Consider the following 21,149-nt stretch of genomic DNA (forward strand, 5'->3'; position numbering starts at 1 on the left):
TTTCTGTCAAGACGGCGTTATGGCATCAAAGGCGCGTTCCACCGTTCGACACAAATATGCTGCTGACTTGCATATTTGACCAGTTTAGGGCGTTTTAAGACATGTAAACAGTCTGCTTTGTTCCGAAACGGGCTGAATTGTTACAATTTTGCATTTCCTTCTTGGTTCGGTTCGCTTTCACTAGGCAACATTTCAAAACGTAACAAAACTCAAAAGTCCCATGTGAGCAAGCTGTCCCCTTATTGGACACAATGTTTGTGCGCTGTTGCAGCATTAAGTTCATTTATTGATATACCGGTTAAAATTATATGCCTGTTGTAGGGGTGTGGGTGTTTTTTTTTTTTTTTTTTGTGAGCAGGGGTGCCATATAATCAAAATAATCTGACATCCATGTATATTTAAGTGGCGGGTTAAAATACGTTGGATACAATTTAATGAAGAGTAACTTATTAAAAATTAAACAGAGGGAGTCAACACACTTTATTTAAGAAATTGAAAAATAACAGTCTATAAACAAGACAAGAAATTTGCACTAATTTCATGTAAAAGCCATGAGATTTTTCACATTTGCCCATACACAAAACTTTGCAGAAACTTTAACAAATGTAGCCCATTATAAATTACTATAAAATTAAGAAAGTTTTACAATGTACCCCACTGTATTAACAACACTGATAAAGGTCACAATCTTTCAATGAGGTAACAAAAACCCTTCACTGTAAAAATCTAGTAGAATGTTCATTGCGTCACCTTTAAGGGTAACTAAAATAAGTGGGCAAATTAGAAAAGACAACTGTCAAGAACACTGCTGATGGCTTACATTTTTGTGGCGGGTGGCAATTGCCTTTGGTTATTGCATTAAATTATCGAAATGGCATCATGTGCACCTTCACCATGCCAAGATGCTGTAAAATGAGAACACAACCAAATCTGAACATGTGAACAATCTGGGCTGACCCCAAACTCTGAACAAATGCATCACCCGTGAGCTTTGCCATATTGATTCACAGTACTATTACATGGGGTTTCCTCTTTTCCACACCTTCTTTGAATGCTGAATTTCCCAATTTACCCTGGCAAGGTCTTAACATTTAAAAGACCAAATCCTCTCTCCGGTCACCTCAATCTGCTACTTCACTGTAGTAGTACTGTTGCGCAGTGTCAGTGAGCGTCCAGCCACTGGCCCTGAACTCCAGGATCTCTAGGAGCAAGAGCCTGGTCATAGAGCTGATCCCTTCCTGAAGGAGAAAACCATCCCTCACCAAGTAAAACAGCTGATCCATGCGCCGGGAGTTCTTTTGCTCAAGCTGTTCACCCACACGATGGAGCTGTAAGACCAGGCAGTCTACCTGAGAGACAAAAATACATTTTTATTTTATTTATGACACACATGAGAGTCAAGCCTGAACTTCTTACAAATGGCCAGAAAGTTCTAATGGGTCAAGGTAAATGTTTCAAAAGTTGTTCTAGAAAAGTTCCAAATTATTTTAAAAACAAATGAAGGAAGTGGAAACAAAGCGTTCTGCTATTTTTTTTTCTTTTCCCCCTTTATTTTCACCATTCCCCCTTTTCATTTCATTGGATGGATCCGGGGTGCAAAACCAACAGCACAATGCAATATTTTAACCCTCACCAAACCGGCATCTTTCTTTGCATGTATTCTGGACACTGAGTCCCTAATTAATAAACTAGCAAAGCAAATTAATCAGAATAGCAAAGCAAAAATTTATTTATTCTCTAACATTCTTATAAGGCAGAAGCTCTATAAACTAAGTGCAAATAATGATTTATCCTAATAGCAAATAGTGATAGATGCTATTTACACCATGTGTAAACAATAGGCAGATGCTTTTTGGATCCTAGTGCAAATAGTGGCAGATAGTATTTGCTACCATATTAAAATTTTGTGGCAGTGTCGCCACAAGACTATCGGGATGCAAACAGACACATAGTGTGGCAGGTCCTATTTACACTTGAGTGCACAGTAATGAGTATACATACACCTTAGCCAAATACATTTAAACGTTTTTTTTTTTTTTTCACAATTCCTGATATTTAATTATAGAAACATTCCGTCTTAGGTCAATTAGGATCACTACTTTATTTTAAGAATAATAGTAGAGAGAATTATTTATTTCAGCTTTTATTTCTTTCATCACATTCCCAATGGATCAGAATTTTGTTGGGATGGTGTTTTTCGGCTTGCAAGCCTCACCCTTTTTCCTCAACATAACAATGGTTATTATGGCAAAACGGTTACATTTTTGTTTCATCAGACCAGAGGACATTTCTCCAAAAAGTAAAATCTTTGTCCCCATGGGCACTTGCACACTGCAGTCTGGCTTTTTATGGCAGTTTTGGGGCAGTGGCTTCTTTCTTGCTGAGATGCCTTTAATGTTATGCTGACATAGGACTCCTTTTACTGTGAATATAGATACTTGACTACCTGTTTCTTCCAGGATCTCCTCAAGGTCCTTTGATGTTGTTCTGGGATAGATTTGCACTTTTCGCTCCAAACTATGTTAATCTCTAGGAGACAAAATGAGTCTCTTTCTTGAGCGGTATGATGGCTTTGTGGTCCCATGGTGTTTATACTTGTGTACTATTGTTTGTACAGATGAACGTGGTACCTTCAGGCATTTGGAAATTGCTCCCAAGGATGAACCAGAATTGTGGAGGATCACAATTGTTTTCTGAGGTCTTGGCTGATGAAGTTTGAAGGTACACTGGCAGTCAAAAGTTTCGGAAGGAAATTGGCACTTTAATTCATGCCAATAAGTGGCATTCAACTGATCACAAAGTCTAGTCAGGACATTACTGATGTTTAAAACAGCACAATCACTATTTCACAAAATCTAGACAGACCCCATTTCCAGCAGCCATCACCCCAACAACTTATCCTTGAGTAATTATGCTAAATTGTTAATTTGGTATTAGAAAATCACTTGCCATTATATCAAACACAGCTAAAAGCTATTTGGTTCGTTAAATGAAGCTTGCAATAGTCTTAAGATAAATATTAGTTAAAAAAAATTGGCAAAAAATAAACAACTTTCTCTAGAAACTCATCAGTCAATCATTGTTTTGAGGAATGAAGCCTTCAAAGACAAAGGACAACTGGCTCTAAAGAGATGTTGAAGGCCAGATGTACAACTAAACAAGAGGATAGTACATCAGAGTCTCTAGTTTGAGAAATAGACACCTCATGTCCACAGCTGACAGCCTCATTGAATTCTACCCACTCAACACCAGTTTCATGTACAACAATACTCATGGGTTCAGGCCTTATGAGAAGAATTGCAAAGAAAAAGCCACTTTTGAAACAGAAAAACAAAAAGAAAAGGTTAGATTGGACAAAGAAACACAGACATTGGACAACAGATAATTGGAAAAGTGTTATGGATCTTAACCCCATTGAGCTTTTGTGGGATCAGCTAGACTGTAAGGTTCATGAAAAATGCCTGACAAGACAGCCACATCTATGGCAAGTGCTACAGGAAGCATTGGGTGAAATGTCACCTATCTGGACAAACTGACAGCTGGAATGCCAAGGGTCTGCAAAGCTGTCATTGCTGCATGTGGAGGATTTTTTGATGAGAACACTTTGAAGTATTTTAATAAAAAATTTCAAAGTGTAATAGTAATTTTTCACATTATTTAATGTCCTGACTAAACATTGTGATCAGCTGAATGCCACTTTGGTGAATAAAAGCACCAATTTCTTTCCACAAGATCAAAATCTGTACATTAATCCAAACCTTTGGCTGCCAGTGTAGGCATTAAAGTACATCCACAGGTACACCTCCAATTGACTCCAATTAGCCTATCAGAAGCTAATTGGCTAATTGCCTAAAGCATTGATATAATTTTCTGGAATTTTCCAAAGTGAAACAATCTGTCTGTAAACAATTGTTGGAAAAATTACTTGTACCATGCACAAAGTAGATGTCCTAAACGACTTGCCAAAACTATAGTTTGCTAATATGAAATTGGAGTGGTTAAAATATGAGTTTTAATTACTACAACCCAAGTGTATGTAAAATTCTGACTTCAACTGTAAATAGTCACTCTGTTCTTTTAACATGGCATTTTAATCTTTTGTCTATTAGGCATGAGACAATTAATTTGAAATTAGGTTAAGGGCCAACTCAGCAAACATTGTACATTTTAAGAGAAGTTGTATATTCCTCACCAAGTTTACTACATCAGAGTAGGACATTTCTGCAGGAATAGTGAAATGAAACCAAACTGTTTTGCATAGAAGCCTTATGCTATATGACCAACTACATCTTACCTCTTCCTCGTTCATTAAGGAGTCTGGCTCAGCCAACCTAAAGAGGCAGTCATACACTGGATCAACAAGGGCCACAATAGGAGCACTGTTCACCTAAAAATAAAAAGCCTTATAGAGTAAGTCTAAAATTTTGTACAGGAAGAACTTAAACATGTCTAAAACCAGGAGGTATGACAAACAGAGAGATCAATTTAAAATAAAATTGCAAATTTGGCAGTTGAGTGAGCGGTTTTACCTTGATATAATCAAACATGTTGCAGATAAAGGTGACCAGGCAGACCCACTCCTGCAATGAGCGGTTCCGTGTCTCCTCTCTGGCAGTGAACTCCTGCTGTAGACGTGTCAACAGGTTTCGCCTGAATACACTTGTTGCAGCTTTCTGAGTCTCTGCCTATTAGAACAAAAATGTTACTCAACATATAACTAAATACAGAAAAGTTTTTCAAACACACATTTTCAGACTGGGTTCTGTGTAAAACAACAAGGGTTTGATTTGCTGACCCCATTATTACGTTTCAATGAAAGATGTAATTTCTTCTTTTGCGTCTTAACTGCAAGATAAGGGTTCGTGAAAACAACTTAATGTTTTGGTTAGATTAAGTCACATGTTAGTGAAATACATAAGCCCTACCTGGACTAATGCATAACAAATGCGGCCAGCATCTTTACAGAATGTGATATCTTTCAGTGACTGGTTTACAATTGTGTTGGACAGCTTTTCCAAATCAACCGTCTTGGGATCTGTGGGGGAGGGATACAATCAAATTTTACAGTATATTTGAACTGCAACCTTTAAATAAGGACAATTTCAGGGACTATCAATTACATTTCTAAGTCCGAAAAAGTTTACACACCATTCAGCGCTTCTTTGAGCATATTTTGGGTTTCCATGTCAAGAGCCTGGAATTTGTATTCTGATACTGAGTCCATGCTTCTCGGAATGAGGTATTTCAAGGTTATTGGGGCGGGCTAGAAAACGCCCAAAGACAAACAATAAGATTTAGATCGATTTTACAATTCAACATAATATCATTTGTTTTGAAGTGTATCAAAGCAGAACAGAAATGCTAGTGATCACACGGGAGCACTTTTCAAGCTCTCGCTATCCAACACGTTTTAGCTATTTGCAACTTGACATACATTCATGGTAAATACTTTATAAAACACGCAATTGTAAATGTTGAGAAATGTAAAAATCACGTGACCATGTGCCTTCCTCTTACTTGAACGGCGCAAACAGACTTCCTCGCGCTTGTTGGATGACTTGGATCGTTTCCTGATAGAGTGAGTGCGCATGCGCCTAGGAACACGCCTCCGCATTCCATTTGGCAGTTATGAATTGTCACAGACATTGTTTCAGTACACGTTTAACATATACTTCGCTTATGTATAGTCTACAGGTTGTCAGTTTATGTTTTTTCAGGTTATTGTTTATGCATAAATAACATACATAAATATTACAATATTACTTGTTGGTTGTATGAAATTCTGAGATATTATTTTATTTAGGAAGTGAGGCTTCACTAGAGGGCGACAAATAACAAGTATGAACAGATTTAAAGGGATAGTTCGCCCAAAAAAATTAAATTCTTTCATCATTTACTCACCTTCATGCCTTCCCAGATGCGTATGACTTTCTTTCTTCAGCAGAACACAGATTTTTAGAACAATATCTCAGCTCTGTAGGTCCATACAATTCAATCGAATGGTGATCAGAAATTTGTAGCTCCAAAAATAGGAAATAAATAAGTAATCAATAAGACTCAAGTGGTTAAATCCATATCTTCATAATAGGTATTGGGTGAGAAACAGATCAAAATTTAATTTCTTTTTTTTTATTCTAGACTAAATCTCCAATTTTCACCTTCACTTTTACAACATCTGAAAGAGTTTAGGATAGTTTAGCTTCACATTCATATCTGAGAGTGAAAGATAAAGTGGAGATTTAGAGTAAAAAAATGACCTAAATATTGTTCTGTTTCTCACCGACACCTATTACATTGCTTCTGAAGAAAAAGATTTTAACATGAGTCATATGGATTACATTTACAGGATATTTCCTTGATTTGATTTTTGGAGCTACGGAGGTCTGATCACCATTCACTTGCAGGGTGCTACAGAGCTGAGATATTTTTTCAAAAAATCTTTGTTTGTATTCTGCTGAAGAAAGAATGTCATACACATCTGAGATGGCATGAGGGTGAGTAAATGATAAGAGAATTGTCATTTTTGTGTGAATTATTCTAGTAGCTTTCCAGCAGTCTAATTCTGAGTGTGATCTCGGCCTTTGTGCAAAATTACAAGGTATGTACTGTGACATCTCTAAATGTTTTTCTGAGATTCCATTGATTTTAAGGGCACCCAGTCTGTATTTTAAGTCCCCTTTGATTCAAAAATTGAGTATCTTCCTTGTGACACCAAGGCAAACAACATGAATATAGTGCATATAGCCGAAACTTAATGTGGTGGGTTTTGAGTGACCTCTGTGATGATTTTCATCACACATTTCTGCAAATGACTCATCTGTTCTCCGGGTAGCATATGTTTCAGGAAAAGTCATTTTTCGCCCAACATAGGATCCCTCCTGAATGCAATGATCATATCCACTATAGCCTCCATGCCCTTTTATTTGTTTTATGAATGCCCGTGCTGGAGCATCACAAATGAAGCAATTCAGGGACAAATGAAACATCCGCTCAGCTACAGTGAATCCTTGTTCCAGAGTGGAAACCTCCTCAAAAAAGTCATGCAAGTATTGATTGGGATTGTGTGGTTTGCTCTTTCCACAAAAAAAACACCTATCACAAATGGATCCCTTTCAAAAGTTGCTTTAAATAACTTTTGAATAATGGCAATCCAGCTATGTTCACCTCCAGCAATGTGACTGTGTCACTTTGTGACAGCAGTCCATCTTTGGTTTGGAGCAAATGTTCCAATATGCCAAAATGGATATATTCCAATGTGTCATAATCAATTGTTTTCACCTGATGTGAATGTGATGTTTTGATTAAAGTTCTTGAACATTTTGGCTGTGTGGGGAAGTATTTATTTTAAGTAGGCTTTTTGTGTCACACCAGACTATACCACCCACTGACGCAGTTCATCAGGCAAGTCATCGAAGTTGTCATGAGCGTCGATGAAGTTGCTGAGACAGTCACTGAATCTGTCATCGCCACTGTCATCGTCATTGTCGCCGATGTCATTGCCATTGTCAGTGTCACTGTTGTGTTCTACAGAGATGGTATCACAATCATGTCTTCATCAAGAGTTTCATCATAATTTGCTCAATGAGATTCATCTGGACTGGCCACTTTGTGGTCAAGGTCACTTTTTTGTGGAGTTTGGAGCTGATGAAAAATTTTCTGGACACACCTCCATTTGGTAACTGAACTCACACCTAAAAATTGTGCCATTTGTTCTACAAGAATTGAAGCCAAAAAAAAAACATACAGTATGTCTTAATATTATCCCTTGAACCTTTTATTACAAAAATAACAAATATACACTGCTTAATAAGACTTGAAAGATTTTCAAACTCAGGTTACAGACACGTGTATGCACCTACACAAAAACTGAATAATCCACCATGTATCACGAAGGAAAGAAAGACAAAAGGAACATTAACAAGGAACATTTTATTTAAATGTATTCATGGAGGCATTACACATTTTTTAATTTTAAAAAAATAGAACAGAAACTGGAACAATTTTTTTCTAAAATATATTTTTGGTTTGTATTTGCTTAGTTTATATCCTCCACACCATTAAAGGTATATGTGAATGAAAAGGTCCAACCTGATTAGGTCAGTGTTAAAGTAACACCCATACTAATTTTAAACAGGGATGTTCATTTTTAACTTTGACTGACCTATTCCCAAATATTTGATGCTATAGATTAATACTTATAATTTGAAACCTATTGTTCAAGTGCTTCAAATCTGAGCTATTGTGTTGCTATCTTTCATTGTCCATATTTTATAATTGATGCAAAAAACATACTCTTACAGAGTAATATTGAGTAATACTTACTCTTCAGCCAGTGGAAGACAATAGAACACACCAAGAAAATTATCTGAAACATGTTTCAGATGTTTATAAAACATTTTTTAAATGTTTTGAGATTAATAGAATTATGAAATGATAGAAAAACATTTTTTTTCTCCCAACTAAACATGATAAACAGTGTATAAATATTGCATGCAACGCTTAAGACGGTTACCACTTAAGATAAGAATGTCTCAGTTACTTACGTAACCTTGGTTTCCTGACATGAAGAGAACGAGACATTGCGTATGAGTGTGCTTTAACACCAATTGGGTGAGTCTGACCCTGTGACTTGTAAGCCAGGGTAATTGCATCGACAATCCAGTGAGAAAGTCTTTGCTTAGAGATGGACATTCATTTTGTGTGTCCTCCATAGCATACAAAGAGCTGATCAGACTGTCTAAACTGGCTCGTATGCTCAACGTATGTTTGTAGCACCCGCACAGGGCATAACAAATTCAGTGATTGTTCCTCATCTGAATTAAATGTAGAAGGGAAGAAGGCCTGAAGGTGAACCACCTGCGCTTTGAAGGGTGTGGTCGGTACATAGTCTTTTCTGGGTTTGACAGTGGCTCTTGAAAGACTGGGGCCAAACTCCAGGCATGAATTGTCGACTGATAGTGGATGCAGGTCACCTACCCATTTTACTGAGGCCAGAGCCAGCAGTAGTGCGGTCTTAATGGAGAGCAAGCGCAAATCAACAGTCCAAAGGCTTGAAGGGGGGCCCTGCGAGAGCTTTTAGGACTAAAGTTAAGTCCCATGTCGGGACAGTAGCTGGCCATGGTGGGTTTAATTGTCTTTCTCCTTTAAGGAACTTTATGATTAATTCACGCTTGTCTATAGAGGCACCGGTTTCATGTGCGTGATACGCAGATATAGTTGCCACATACACTTTGAGCATTGACGGGGTGAGTCCTGCATCTAATCGCTCTTAAAATATTTATTAAAATTTCATGTACAGGGCAGTTTACTGTGTCCTTGCTATGCGAGAGACACCAATCAGTGAAAACCTTCCATGTTAGTGCATAGAGGCGACCTTGGTGCTCTGGCTTGTAAAATGGTGTTCATGACTAAACGTGTCAGTTCTAGTGTGTGTAGAGTGCCCCTTTCAGTGGCCACACCTGCAGGTTCCACAGCTGGGGCTGGGGATGTCAGATTGTGCCCTATGCCTGAGAGAGGAGATCCCTCCTCAGTGGTATTTCCTACAGTGAGCTGCATAGCATCTCCATCATTTTCGGAAACCATGGCTGGTTGGGTCATTTCGGTACAACTAATAGCACCATTTCCTTGTCCTCTCTGACATTTCATATGACGGATTGGATCAGGTATATCGGAGGAAACGCATATTTGCATTTTGCTGGCCATTTGTTTGCCATTGCATCCGTTCCCAACAGGGCTTTGGACTTCGAATACCAAAGGGGACAGTGTGTATTCTCTGAATAGATCGATTTCTGCTTAGCCGAATATTTCACAAATCCTCAACACCGTTTGAGGATGAAGTTTCCAATCCAATGAAGTCTCCAATCACCTTGGAGGGTTCTCCAATGAACCCTCCAAGTCTCCAAATCGCCTCCCCCATAAGTCCCAATGCTTTCTGAGCATTCTAAAGACACTGTAGAATGGACTTAACTTGCACTCTTGTGAGGTGCATGCGCCCGCTCGTGGAGTCGAGGCGGACTCCCAAAAAGGAGATTTTTTTTGGCTGGGAGAGAGCGTGCTTTTCGCCCAGTTTAGATTAAGGCCCAAGCTGTTTATATGCTGAAGCAGTAAGTCTCTGTGCTGGCATAACAGAGCCTCTGATTTTGCCTGTAACAGCCACTCGTCGAGGTAATTAAAGATGTGTACGCCGCTCAGTCTCAGAGGTGCGAGAACCGCATCGATGTACTTCGTGAATGTGCGAAGAACCAGAGACAGCCCGAAGGGCAGGACTTTGAATTGATACGCTGTCCCCTCAAACACGAATCTCAAAAATATTCTGTGGTGTCGTACAATTTGGATATGAAAGTATGCATCCCTCAGATCTATCGACGCAAACCAATCGTGTTGGCTTATATGCGATAAGATCCATTTCTGAGTAAGCATTTTGAATGGACGCTATATAAGTGCACGATTTAAATGACTCAGATCCAGGATTGGGCAAAGTCTGCCGTCTTTCTTTGGGACAATAAAATAAAACTCTTTTTGTGCTTGACCATTTGGCACAATCTTTATCGTGTTTTTCACGATGAGACTGTGTATTTCGGCTCGTAACACGGGCGTGTCTTCGGATGAAGCCATGGAAGACAGAACGCTGTGAAAATGGGGTGGCCGGCATGCAAATTGGATCGTATAACCATGTTCGATCTTTTTTTGCGCCCATTCTGAAATGTCCGTTAGGGCTTGCTACGCATAATGGGACAGGGGGCAATTTGGATTGCTTACCATATGATATATTGCGTCACTCACCATAGGGAAGTGGTTGCGTATAATGTGTGTGCTTTGGAGAGAAAAAGGGCTTTTTTTTGAGAATGTATGAGCATCTCGTACATTTGCAACAAGTGCTGTATTCTTTATTATATTTTGTAAATAATTTTTTATTGCATTGGATACAGAAACAACATTTTTCAAAACATTGTGAGCAACAACATTCCTCTCCCGTTTAACAGCAGTGAGGAGGTAGGGAACAGTGTTCTGTGTCTCTAATCGAGCCTTCTTTGGAGCACCAGAGGGAACCATGGTCTCCGTTTTCAACTTCAAAGCGTTGCGTCCATCAGGAGTGCGGGGGAGTTCCTCCCGTCAGTGCATGGTGAGCGCTGGTACGTGGCTTCACCAGTGACTTGGCGGGGGCAGGTGCTGGCGTGGGTCTTTAGCAGGGGCGAGCTGTCTGCGCTATGCTCCGTTTGGGCATAAAGTGTCTTATGGCTTGTGATTGCTGCTGAGTTGTGACATAACGCTCAGCAAACTTACTCAATGCGCCGCCAAAGAGGCCGGCTGGAGAAACTGGAGCATTCAACAGAAATATTTTTTCTCTGTCACTCATCTCCGTGAGGGTCAGCAATATATGCCGCTCCAGGACAACCAGGTTTCCCATGGACTTGCCGATGGCCTGTGCCGTGACTTTTGTGGCACGCAGCGCTAGGTCTGTAGCGGCCCATAGCTCTTTGAAAGTCTCTAGATCAAAACCTTCCTCGTCCATTTGTCTGAGGAGCTTTACTTGGAATACCTTGAGCACTGCCATTGCGTGGAGTGCTGATCTAGCTTGTCCTGCCGCCGAGTAGGCTTTTCCCGACAGTGTGGACGTCCATCTACATGCCTTAGAAGGATGTAGAGGGCTTGATTTCCATGCCCTGTTACTTGTAGGACAGAAATGTGCCGCTACCGCCTCCTCCACAGAGGGTGGTTGGGCATAGCCGTTCTTTTCCCCGTGGTCCACGTTTGTGAGAACGGCATCACTGCGCATGCACGCTGAGAAGGGCGCGTGCCAGGACTAAGATAGTTTGCTGTGCACTTCAGAGAAAAATGGGGCAGATCTGCGAGACACGGTCGCTTGATGGCGTCCGGACTGCAAGAACCACTCATCCAGGCGAGACTGCCCATGTTCCTCTGGGGGAGACCATTTGAGGTTGAGTTCTTCGACCGCCTTGTAAGGACGCGAAGCATCTCCCTGTCAGTGGTGTGTCTCGGTCCTCGCCCTCGCTGGGGGGAGGGGCAATGGTATCATCCACTGACCATTTGCCTGATGTGGCGAGAGACATGACATCGTCATCATCCCCAGTGTCAGATCCACCAAACAAAGCTCGTCTTGCGCATAGCGGATTGGGAAAACAGCACTCTGGAGAGATTGAGGGGCAAGTGGGGCGTGTGCCGGCACAAAATCCACCTCAAATTCCTCCCGCTCAATCTCGCGGCCCTGCCGTGCCTCTTCGTGTGAACCCTTGGGCTGAACCGTTCTTCAGAACGAGGGCGATTCATAAGCGAAGCGACTTGAGACTCATGTCATCACAGTGAGGACAGTCTGTCTCCATGAGAGCTGACTCTGTGTGGGTACGGCCCAGACAAAAAACTTAGCTCTCATGTTTGTCTGACGGCGGGATGTGTCTCTCACACAATGAACACTTAAGGCACGATCTTGAAACAGACGCAAACACGTAAGTGGATCTTTTAGATCTATATAAATATATATATCAATGTATTTATATTAATATTCATATAATTTATATATCACACAACTTACAATGCTTTTTTCAAAAGCATACTCTACACCACGCAGCGAGGCGGAGAGATGTTCGCCGGAACACTGCAGGGGTAAATGGTGTCTGTGCACCTGTTTTTATAATGGTCAGTTTCGTGCCAAAACAGGCGGGGTGTCACAAATGATTAGGGAATTCAGGAGAAGGCAGACGGGAGGTGCGGATCCAACTGCGGTTTTATTTAACAAGCATAGACAAAGTAAAAAACTCAGGAACAAATGAAAGAAGTCCACGATGGGAAAAACTAAACTAAACACTAAATACACACAGATGAACAGGTTGAAAAAACATCCACGAAGAGCAGGGTAACCTCGGACGAACACGGGTGATGGGCGTAAGCAAACATGGGCACGAACATGAAACGTTAACATTCAACAACGATCGACAAAGACTGAACAAAGAACCAGGTTTAAATACAGGAGGGAACAAACAAGGGAATGAGGGACACCTGGAGGAAACAATCAGGGAAAGACCAATGATACAAAGAAACTACAGAGGACTACAAAAACCAAACAGGAACTAAACTAAACTTCAAAATAACAGCACAAAACAAAAGACAACAGTGAACATGACACGGGGCTCAAACACCATAACCAATATTAAAATATTTGCGTTATTATAGAGAGGTTTCAAATAGGTTGTGTATGAAGGCACTCCCCATATGCGTTATACGCAATGTCAAGTGGACTGCGTCGTAAGGGAACCGAAGCGTCTAGTGAAGGTCAGTTTAATTTCATCAAACATTTTGAGTTTATAGTATCACTTGTATAATACAAACATTAGCCATTTATATGTAGGGCCTACTTTGAATTTTTCCACAGGTAATGGTCATTAACCGATGGTCAGTTTATTTTCCTAATATGCAAAACTAAAATATACAAATACAAGCCTAACACTTAATAACTATTACAATTACTAACACATTAATGTCAATTACTCAACTATTAAAGCAAACTAAACACTAAATATTAAAAACTTATAACTAATCACAAACAAATTAATATCAGTGAAGCACAATGGATTTCCAGTCAGCTGTTTAACGGATTTAACCATAGGTTCTTTGACAATCACTTTGAAATTCACGCCATAAGCTCATTGAGTGACAGTTTGGCTCATGTTCAGTTCTGAATATTTTGGATCCCTTTTTCACAGGCTGTGACGCATTTCCACAGTTAACATAAATCTGGCAAGGTTTTATATATTTTTTTTTGTTAAAGAAAATGTACATTTATAATTGTACTTATATTACCCTGGTATTAAATTACAAAAAAAAAAAAAAAAAAAAAAAAAACGCTGCTGTTGCTGAGGTATTGACTGTAAATTTGACATCTTTATCTCTTCTGACTGCCTTAATCCATCTCTTTAAATTTTGAGATTATTATTTCTGTTTTATTCTGAAATCAGTAGATTAATCACTATTATTTTATTGTATTGTATGGACATCCATAGCAATAAATAAAAACAGAAAAATAAATAAATTGCCATGTAATTTAAAATATTTTTCTATTAGCTTTTGGAGTAAATTGCAGTGCAAAATTAATATTTGCTGTGGTCTTCCATGTACCTCTATGGAATATTTTACTATACTTCTGCATTCCAATTTTAAAAGGGTCTGTGGTCTCCAACAGCAAAAAAACAAAAACAAATCCACTATTATGTTTACTTGACTTTCCAGAAGAGGAAAACATATAGAGAGATGGATTACATCAGTCAGAAGAGAGAAAGATGTAAAATGTACTATTACTCCCTCGGCAGCTGTATTAGAAACCTCTTTGCAGCAGTGTTGACTTTATATAAATATATATTATTGTTTTGACTAGAATAGTAATAGACCTTTACAACATAAGTAAATAAAGTATAAAATCAAATGAAAAATAAAAATACAAATTAAGTATAAAAAAAATCATGGTATTTACAAACTTTACTTGATACATTAAAATGTCTTACCTCTTTTCCAATCTTTTGTAGTGGCAAAGTGAAATCAGCATTTTTATGTGTCCAATATGCTGCTAATTCTTTATTCCCCTTAGATGGGGGTTGCAGTTGCTCTCCAAGGCTCTCTTAAAGGGTAACTAAACCCCTGCTCAGAGTATCCACCCACTAGCAATATTTGAAAAATGCTTGAAAAGTGGGCAGACCCCAGCAGGGATAGAGGGGATGAAACGAGGGCGGGGCTGAGCGGGGGGGCGTGCACCTGAGACCCGTAGTGATGGATTAGTTGACAGCTGCTGTCAGACTCTAAAATGGAGAGTGACTGGAGTGACGCAAGTAGCTTTGCCACGGAGCGGTCTTTTGAAGTCGAGGACTTTTCTCCCCCACCTTCACCTGAAGTGGAGGAGGGTGAATTGTATTACTATTATGTTATTATTATTCCTCACACGGTCGCAAGACGACATGTACATGAATCTGATGAGTTTTATCGTCAATAGCGCGCGCTCTGTAGGCATATTCATATTTTGCCGCTATGTGAAAAAATCCAGCAAAATGCGTTTGTCGACCCCAGAGGATTAACTTTAGCCTAACCATAAATTGTGATTCAAATATATATGATCACTCACCTCAAGACGCCGCTGCGGTGGTGGAGTCCATGCAGGAGGAGCAGCGTTTGGCACTGCGTCGCTTTTCAGCTGAGCTGTTTGGAGAAGCCCATTTCCACCTCCATTGCGTTGGAGAAGCAATCCCGCGTAAAATGCAGTTTGCACACTCCTACAGCTCTAGGCGGGAACTCGCGGTCTTCCAGCCCAAGGACATGCAACCACTGGCGCCTAATTTCCAAGTCTGCTGGAAAGCTATACAGTCCAGCAGTGCTGTTGCAACCAGCAACACTACACCTACGTACCATCCTGACCACTGTTCTGAATACAGATAATCTACGCTAACTTGAAGCTATCCTAACTGACGCAATACTATGCTACTAACTAATTATGCTTCTAACAATACTACACTAACAAATATGCTAATTAACTACCTAGGCTACACAAAATAATCTAAATAACTATATAAATGCTATGCTAAATAGATGCTAAAATACTCTATCCTGATCGTTTTCAATACTCGCAATTCCAACTCCTGACTCGCTACAGTGGTTTTGACGAAACAAGATGGTTTTAATACTGCCATGGGCGTGGTAGCTCGTACCAAGGGCGTGGTGAGCTGGAACCTGCTTACGTCAGCTGTCACCGCTTACGTCACGAGCACCGCAAACAGCCAATAGGAAAATTCAACTGCAGTAGCCACCGTTCAACCTGAAGAGGGCAGCACTCAGACGTTTTTACACCATATATTGTAGAATTAAAACACTTTATACACAAATGTCAAAAAAATTACTTGAATCAATGACCAGTACTAATAAAGCCCCATTCTTACAGATCATTAACTAAAAAAAGTTGGTTTAGGGTTTAGTTACCCCTTAATTTAAAATGGACACACCCAATCACTGACATCCCTAACTCCATCCGAGACTATCACTGTTTTAAGTAGCCTGGGAGTTTTCAGCAATATTGAATTTATTTATTTTTATTCTACCCTGGAGATCAATGACATTTATGCTTGATGAGGTGTTTTGTTGCCAGCTCTTGTAGAAACCCTGTGTGAAGCTGGAGCTCAGGATCCCAACTGCAGTCCTCCACTCTTGACTCATTGTACTCCAAATGTTCCCCATCACGTTATAAGCTGCCAGGTTCAGGTCAGTAGGACTTTGGGTTTGTAATTTCTGAAAAAATATATTGGCTTTCCGAACTTGTTTCACTCACGCTCAGATACACAAGAACGGATGATTTATTGAAACACCAAAAGTGTTTTTGTGTGCGTCTGCTCTGTTTTATTTTCCTCATTGTTTTCCTATGTAAACACGCTAGACTGCACTGTATCTCGCTGTTTCTTCAGTATCTCACGCAGTGACCAGTGCATTTTTAGACACTGTTTGTAGTTAATAAGAACTTCAGGTTTCAATTGTTGCGCTGTGTCTATACTGTTTTAGTGCATGTGTCAAAAAGATTTAACGTTCAGGTTGCAAAGAGGTGACTGTTACAATGTTTAACATTATTCCAGATTGTTCTGCACCAAGCAAAGTTTCAGCGGCAATGTTTTTTCCCCTTCTCTAGTGTACTGAGGGGCCGCTGTGCTTGTGTGTTTACTGTTAATATTATGAATGTTTCCTTTTGTGCTAACAAAAAATACAGGCTTTTGCAACATGGTGAACAATACACTGCAGTGTTAGAATATAAGATCCAGGAGAAAGTAAATAAGACAGGAATATAATACTAATGTAAAATTCTCAAAGTAATAATAAAAATAATTCTGTATCATGTTATTATGACAAACTGGACAACAATAAATACTATAATTATTATAAAATTATATAATAATAATATTAATAAATATTATAATATTAATAAATACCAACTAAATTCCAAAATGCTACTGGGTGAAGTAGCAGGTTTTTGCACACCCTGTTCACAAAAAAAAATGTTTTATAAAAATACATGTAGGTAAATATTGCTTTTTTTACCTGTCAAAATCTGGAAAACATGCATTCATTATAGTTAACTAGATTTTTATTTCATTAAACATTTTGAATGTACTTGGCTACAACGGCTGATAGGATGAATTTAAAATTAGGATTTAAAAATGTTTTTTACACAATGGCAAGACATTTATCAAGATGCCTGAAAAGATGTAACCTAAAAGGAACCTTAAGTTAGCCATTGCTCAGGGAGGGATTAAAAGTTATCTTATAACTTGAAGTTAAAGTTTAGACACACATACACACACACAAAACAAAACAAAAAAAACACTAAAAGGGATTAAAGTATGTCAGTGTATTTCACAAACAAAAAGCAAGGTGAACATAAACTCCAGCATTATGAAAACACACTATTCAGACAGCAAACAGATTTCAGTTGAGCCTTAATGCAGCTGATAAAATGGAATGGCTGAATAACATTATAAAATATTATTCTATTAAATACTGAAACCTTGTGGACAAGAAGCACAAATCATCATACAGCTGAACATTACAAAAATAATTAAAACCTGCTTCATGGATAACCAATTACATAACTGATGTTACAGTTTATGGCTTTCCACAACAAAGGTAATAATTATAATAATTCATAATCAAAAAGTGTGCACAGGTTAGCACAATTTTATGTTAGTCAAACAGAGATAAGGTCACAGAATAAAAAAAGAACTCAGTAAAAATGTAGTAGCAACCTCAGGTGACACCATGTACCCTCTGCTTCCAACACCTCTTGTTAAATATGAAAAGTAATAAAGACATTACTAAATAGTTGTATGACAATTAGGTTTCTTGAAATAATGACAAAATGCATAATAACAATACTCACAGGCTAACAATTTGCGCAATCTGTAACAATCAATAACAATCTGAGAAAGTTCAGCCCTTTGTTGTTGAAAGTTTCCCTCCATTATGACATGTCTCTGTACAACATTCCCCAAAGTCCTCTTCTTTAGCCAAGTCATAATAAGATAAAAAGTAAATATATTCTTTTAGGATGTTACAAGATACCTGAAAACGTCCTGATCATTGATTTTGCTGATTAATTGTTCTTGTATTCACTACTATGCTGATTGATATTTAAACAAAATCTTTTTCACACAGTGGATCTGTACAAGACACGTGTACTAGGAGGTTTCACTGGAAATAACCTTGTTCGTAGTAATTTCTAACATACTCTATGAAAATCCCAAATGGGCACATATATCAAAGTGCCACATTTTGGGGTTACGTGAAATTTAAAATCAATAATTAAAAAAAAATAATTAAAAAAAACATAAATCAGATTTTCATAAAAACATTAATTTGTTACAGAAGCTTCGTCACCATTTAATTATTTTCAAAGTTATACTGATTAAGAGAAAAAACAGCTACATTTAAGTTTACTGGATTATGGCATGAGTTGAATTTATGTTCAATAATACCAAACCAAAATTAAAGGGATAGTTCACCCAAAATTTTTTATTCTCTTATCCTTTACTCACCGACATGCCACCCCAGATATTTAGAAGAATGGCTCAGCATGGTCCATACAATGCAAGTGAATGATGGCAAGAGCTCTGAAGGTCCAAATATCACATAAAGGTATCATAAAAGTTATCCACACGATTGTGATTTCAAGCTCGATTTAACTTCTTTGTACTTGATGCATGCTCAGAGCACTAGATGGGGCTATTGGAAGTGGAATAAAGCTTGAAATCATAATCGTCAAAGAGACTGCTGTCAAGATTTATAGTAAAAAAGGATTAGCATTTTGGTCTGTTCTCACCCAAAACTGATTGGATCAATTCAGAAGACACTGATTAAACCACTGGATATCTTACTTTTATGATGCCTTTATGTGATGTTTGGACCATCAATGTTCTGAGCACCATTAACTTGCACTGCATGGACAGAGCTGAAATATATCTTTATTAGTCTACTTCAGAAGAAAGCAAGCCATACACATCTATGATGGCACGAGGATGAGTAAATGATGGGGGTGAACAATCCTTTTAACACTGCAACCATGGGGGCAAAATGCATTATGAATATATCTTATTATAAATGTATTAAAATTAAATATATAACAATTCTCAGGTATTTCACATTAAGCTCAATTTGTGAATAAATGGAAAACAAAGCCAGGAGAAATGGAAAAATCTGCAGAAAATTTAGGTTGGAGCAAAAAAATGACAGGAAATCCCCTTCATCTTGACCCCCACCCCGATAAAAATAATGTTTTTTTCATTTTCATTCATTCTCGGGATGCACGGTTTGTCTTGCAAATCCACAAGTTTCCGGCTGACTTGTGTCTGGCTGGCAAGTTTCTAAAAATGAAACTGTAGATGCTGCAGAGCGCAGTGGGCCTTCCACTCCACTGACATGTGGATATTTACATTTACACATTTGGCAGATGCTTTTATCCAAAGCAACTTACAGTGCACTTATTACAGGGACAGTCCCCTCGGAGCAACCTGGAGTTAAGTGCCTTGCTCAAGGACACAATGGTGGTGGTTGTGGGGATCAAACCAGCGACCTTCTGATTAACAGTTATGTGCTTTAGCCCACTACACCACCCCCACTCCATTAAATTCCACCATACATATGCAAATTCACTGTGTTAAACATCCTGTCTGGTGCATGCACGTGGGTGCTGCGTGAGAGAGAGAGAGACCCAGAGGGAGAGAGAGGTGCAGTGCTGCTGCTCCAATCCATTTAGCTGTGATTCAAATCAGTTTAGAAAATCTGAAACTGAAACAGAATGAAACATTTTCATGTCATATTGAATATATGCATTACTACAGCGTTAAACTATGTATTTAATAAATGCCAAGAGTTTAAATGAAACCCCCAAGAATATGCAAATTAGCTTTCCAGGGGGTCTCCTGTTACATTTAGGGAGTCCCCCCTCCCCCCCTAAACTTGTTTTTATATCATTGTGGGGACTCTCCATAGGCTTCCATGCATTTCTTGGATTTTATACAGATCTAACGATAATTTAAATCCCCTAACCCTTACCCTCACAAAAAACCTTTCTGCATTTTCAAAAAAACATTGTTTAGTATGTTTAATAAGACATTTCCCTGGCCCCCACAATGTAGGTGATCTCAGGTTTTACTATGTAGTATAAACAGTACTTACGCATGCACGCACACATGCACACACCATACTAAACTAAACTAAAAACTACACATGCACACACCACACACACCAACTAAAACATAACATGGAGTTTATTTTAGAGTTTTAAAATTAACTGTGATGCAAAGCTGTAAGTTGAAGGTATTTCAGTGCTGTAATGTGAATGACATTAAGATTAACACTTTACATAAAACAGATCATATTTTTCAGTACATTTGATGTCATATAGCATTGAATTTACATAAAAAGCAAAGCTGATGTTATACACAGCACACAAAAAAATACCAGTCTGGAACATTCTTCTAATTCAGCCAATAGTGTTTCTTAAAATGTCAAGCACTCCTCCAAACAGCAGTCTCCCTCTTTCAGCCAGTCGGTATTCACATCACCAAATGAGCCTTTTCTCTCCATCTCACTGTGGTTTCTGTTTCCATGGCAACCCAGTTGGAAATCCATGGGTGCTTTATGCAGACAAACTGAGGGGATTTTTATATTAAATTTTTCATGTTACATATTTTGATTGACAGGTGTGACATAATTGCGAGGGAACATTCCCGTCTGTCCATGACAGGTACCCTTCCACCAATTAGGATCAGAGTTGTCCAGAACCTGGATAAAATCTCCCCTTCTGAAACCCAGCTCTCCGTCCTCTTGAGGGTCGAAGTCAAACAGAGCTTGAACATATGTGGAATTCTGTGGAACAGAAGTAGAAATTTTCAGAATTACGAATTTATCCTCATTGGCTGATACTAACTCAATTCTCAAAACTTCTTTCCAGGCTGTGCCTGCAATCCTAGGAGTATTTCACACCTAAGGCTGGATAAAATAGCTAAGAATATGAGATCTCAATATTTTTTTTGCCTTTTGAAGATATTTAATATATACAGTATATTCATACTTATTTGTACATACTTGCTATGAAATTGGATGTGTTTTTGTTT

The 21,149-nt window shown here is 38.6% G+C and overlaps 2 protein-coding genes across 4 annotated transcripts in view; both read right to left on the reverse strand.

Annotated features, from left to right (window-relative positions):
- Positions 1–467: 467 nt before the first annotated feature.
- LOC127654148 (MIF4G domain-containing protein A-like) lies at positions 468–14,532 on the reverse strand. 2 transcript variants are annotated; one of them, XM_052141181.1, is made up of 6 exons: positions 14,514–14,532; positions 5,149–5,263; positions 4,926–5,035; positions 4,530–4,685; positions 4,295–4,387; positions 468–1,349 (listed from the first exon to the last, which is right to left on the reverse strand). In XM_052141181.1, the coding sequence occupies exons 2-6, from the start codon at positions 5,222–5,224 to the stop codon at positions 1,122–1,124; spliced, it is 663 nt and encodes a 220-aa protein (XP_051997141.1). In that variant the 5' UTR covers positions 5,225–5,263; positions 14,514–14,532; the 3' UTR covers positions 468–1,121. The 2 variants fall into 2 exon arrangements, with proteins under 2 accessions (XP_051997141.1, XP_051997140.1); XM_052141180.1 differs by lacking the exon at positions 14,514–14,532 and adding an exon at positions 5,518–5,724.
- A 4,569-nt stretch (positions 14,533–19,101) lies between these two features.
- LOC127654192 (growth factor receptor-bound protein 2-like) overlaps positions 19,102–21,149 on the reverse strand; it is a 43,031-nt gene continuing 40,983 nt past the window's right edge. For both annotated transcript variants that reach the window (XM_052141262.1, XM_052141263.1), the window contains one exon: positions 19,102–20,901. In XM_052141262.1, the coding sequence (XP_051997222.1) occupies positions 20,716–20,901 (186 nt within the window). In that variant the 3' untranslated portion in view covers positions 19,102–20,715. The remainder of the gene's footprint in view (positions 20,902–21,149) is intronic.

Source organism: Xyrauchen texanus, chromosome 13, assembly GCF_025860055.1.
Source record: "Xyrauchen texanus isolate HMW12.3.18 chromosome 13, RBS_HiC_50CHRs, whole genome shotgun sequence".
NCBI lineage: Eukaryota > Metazoa > Chordata > Actinopteri > Cypriniformes > Catostomidae > Xyrauchen > Xyrauchen texanus.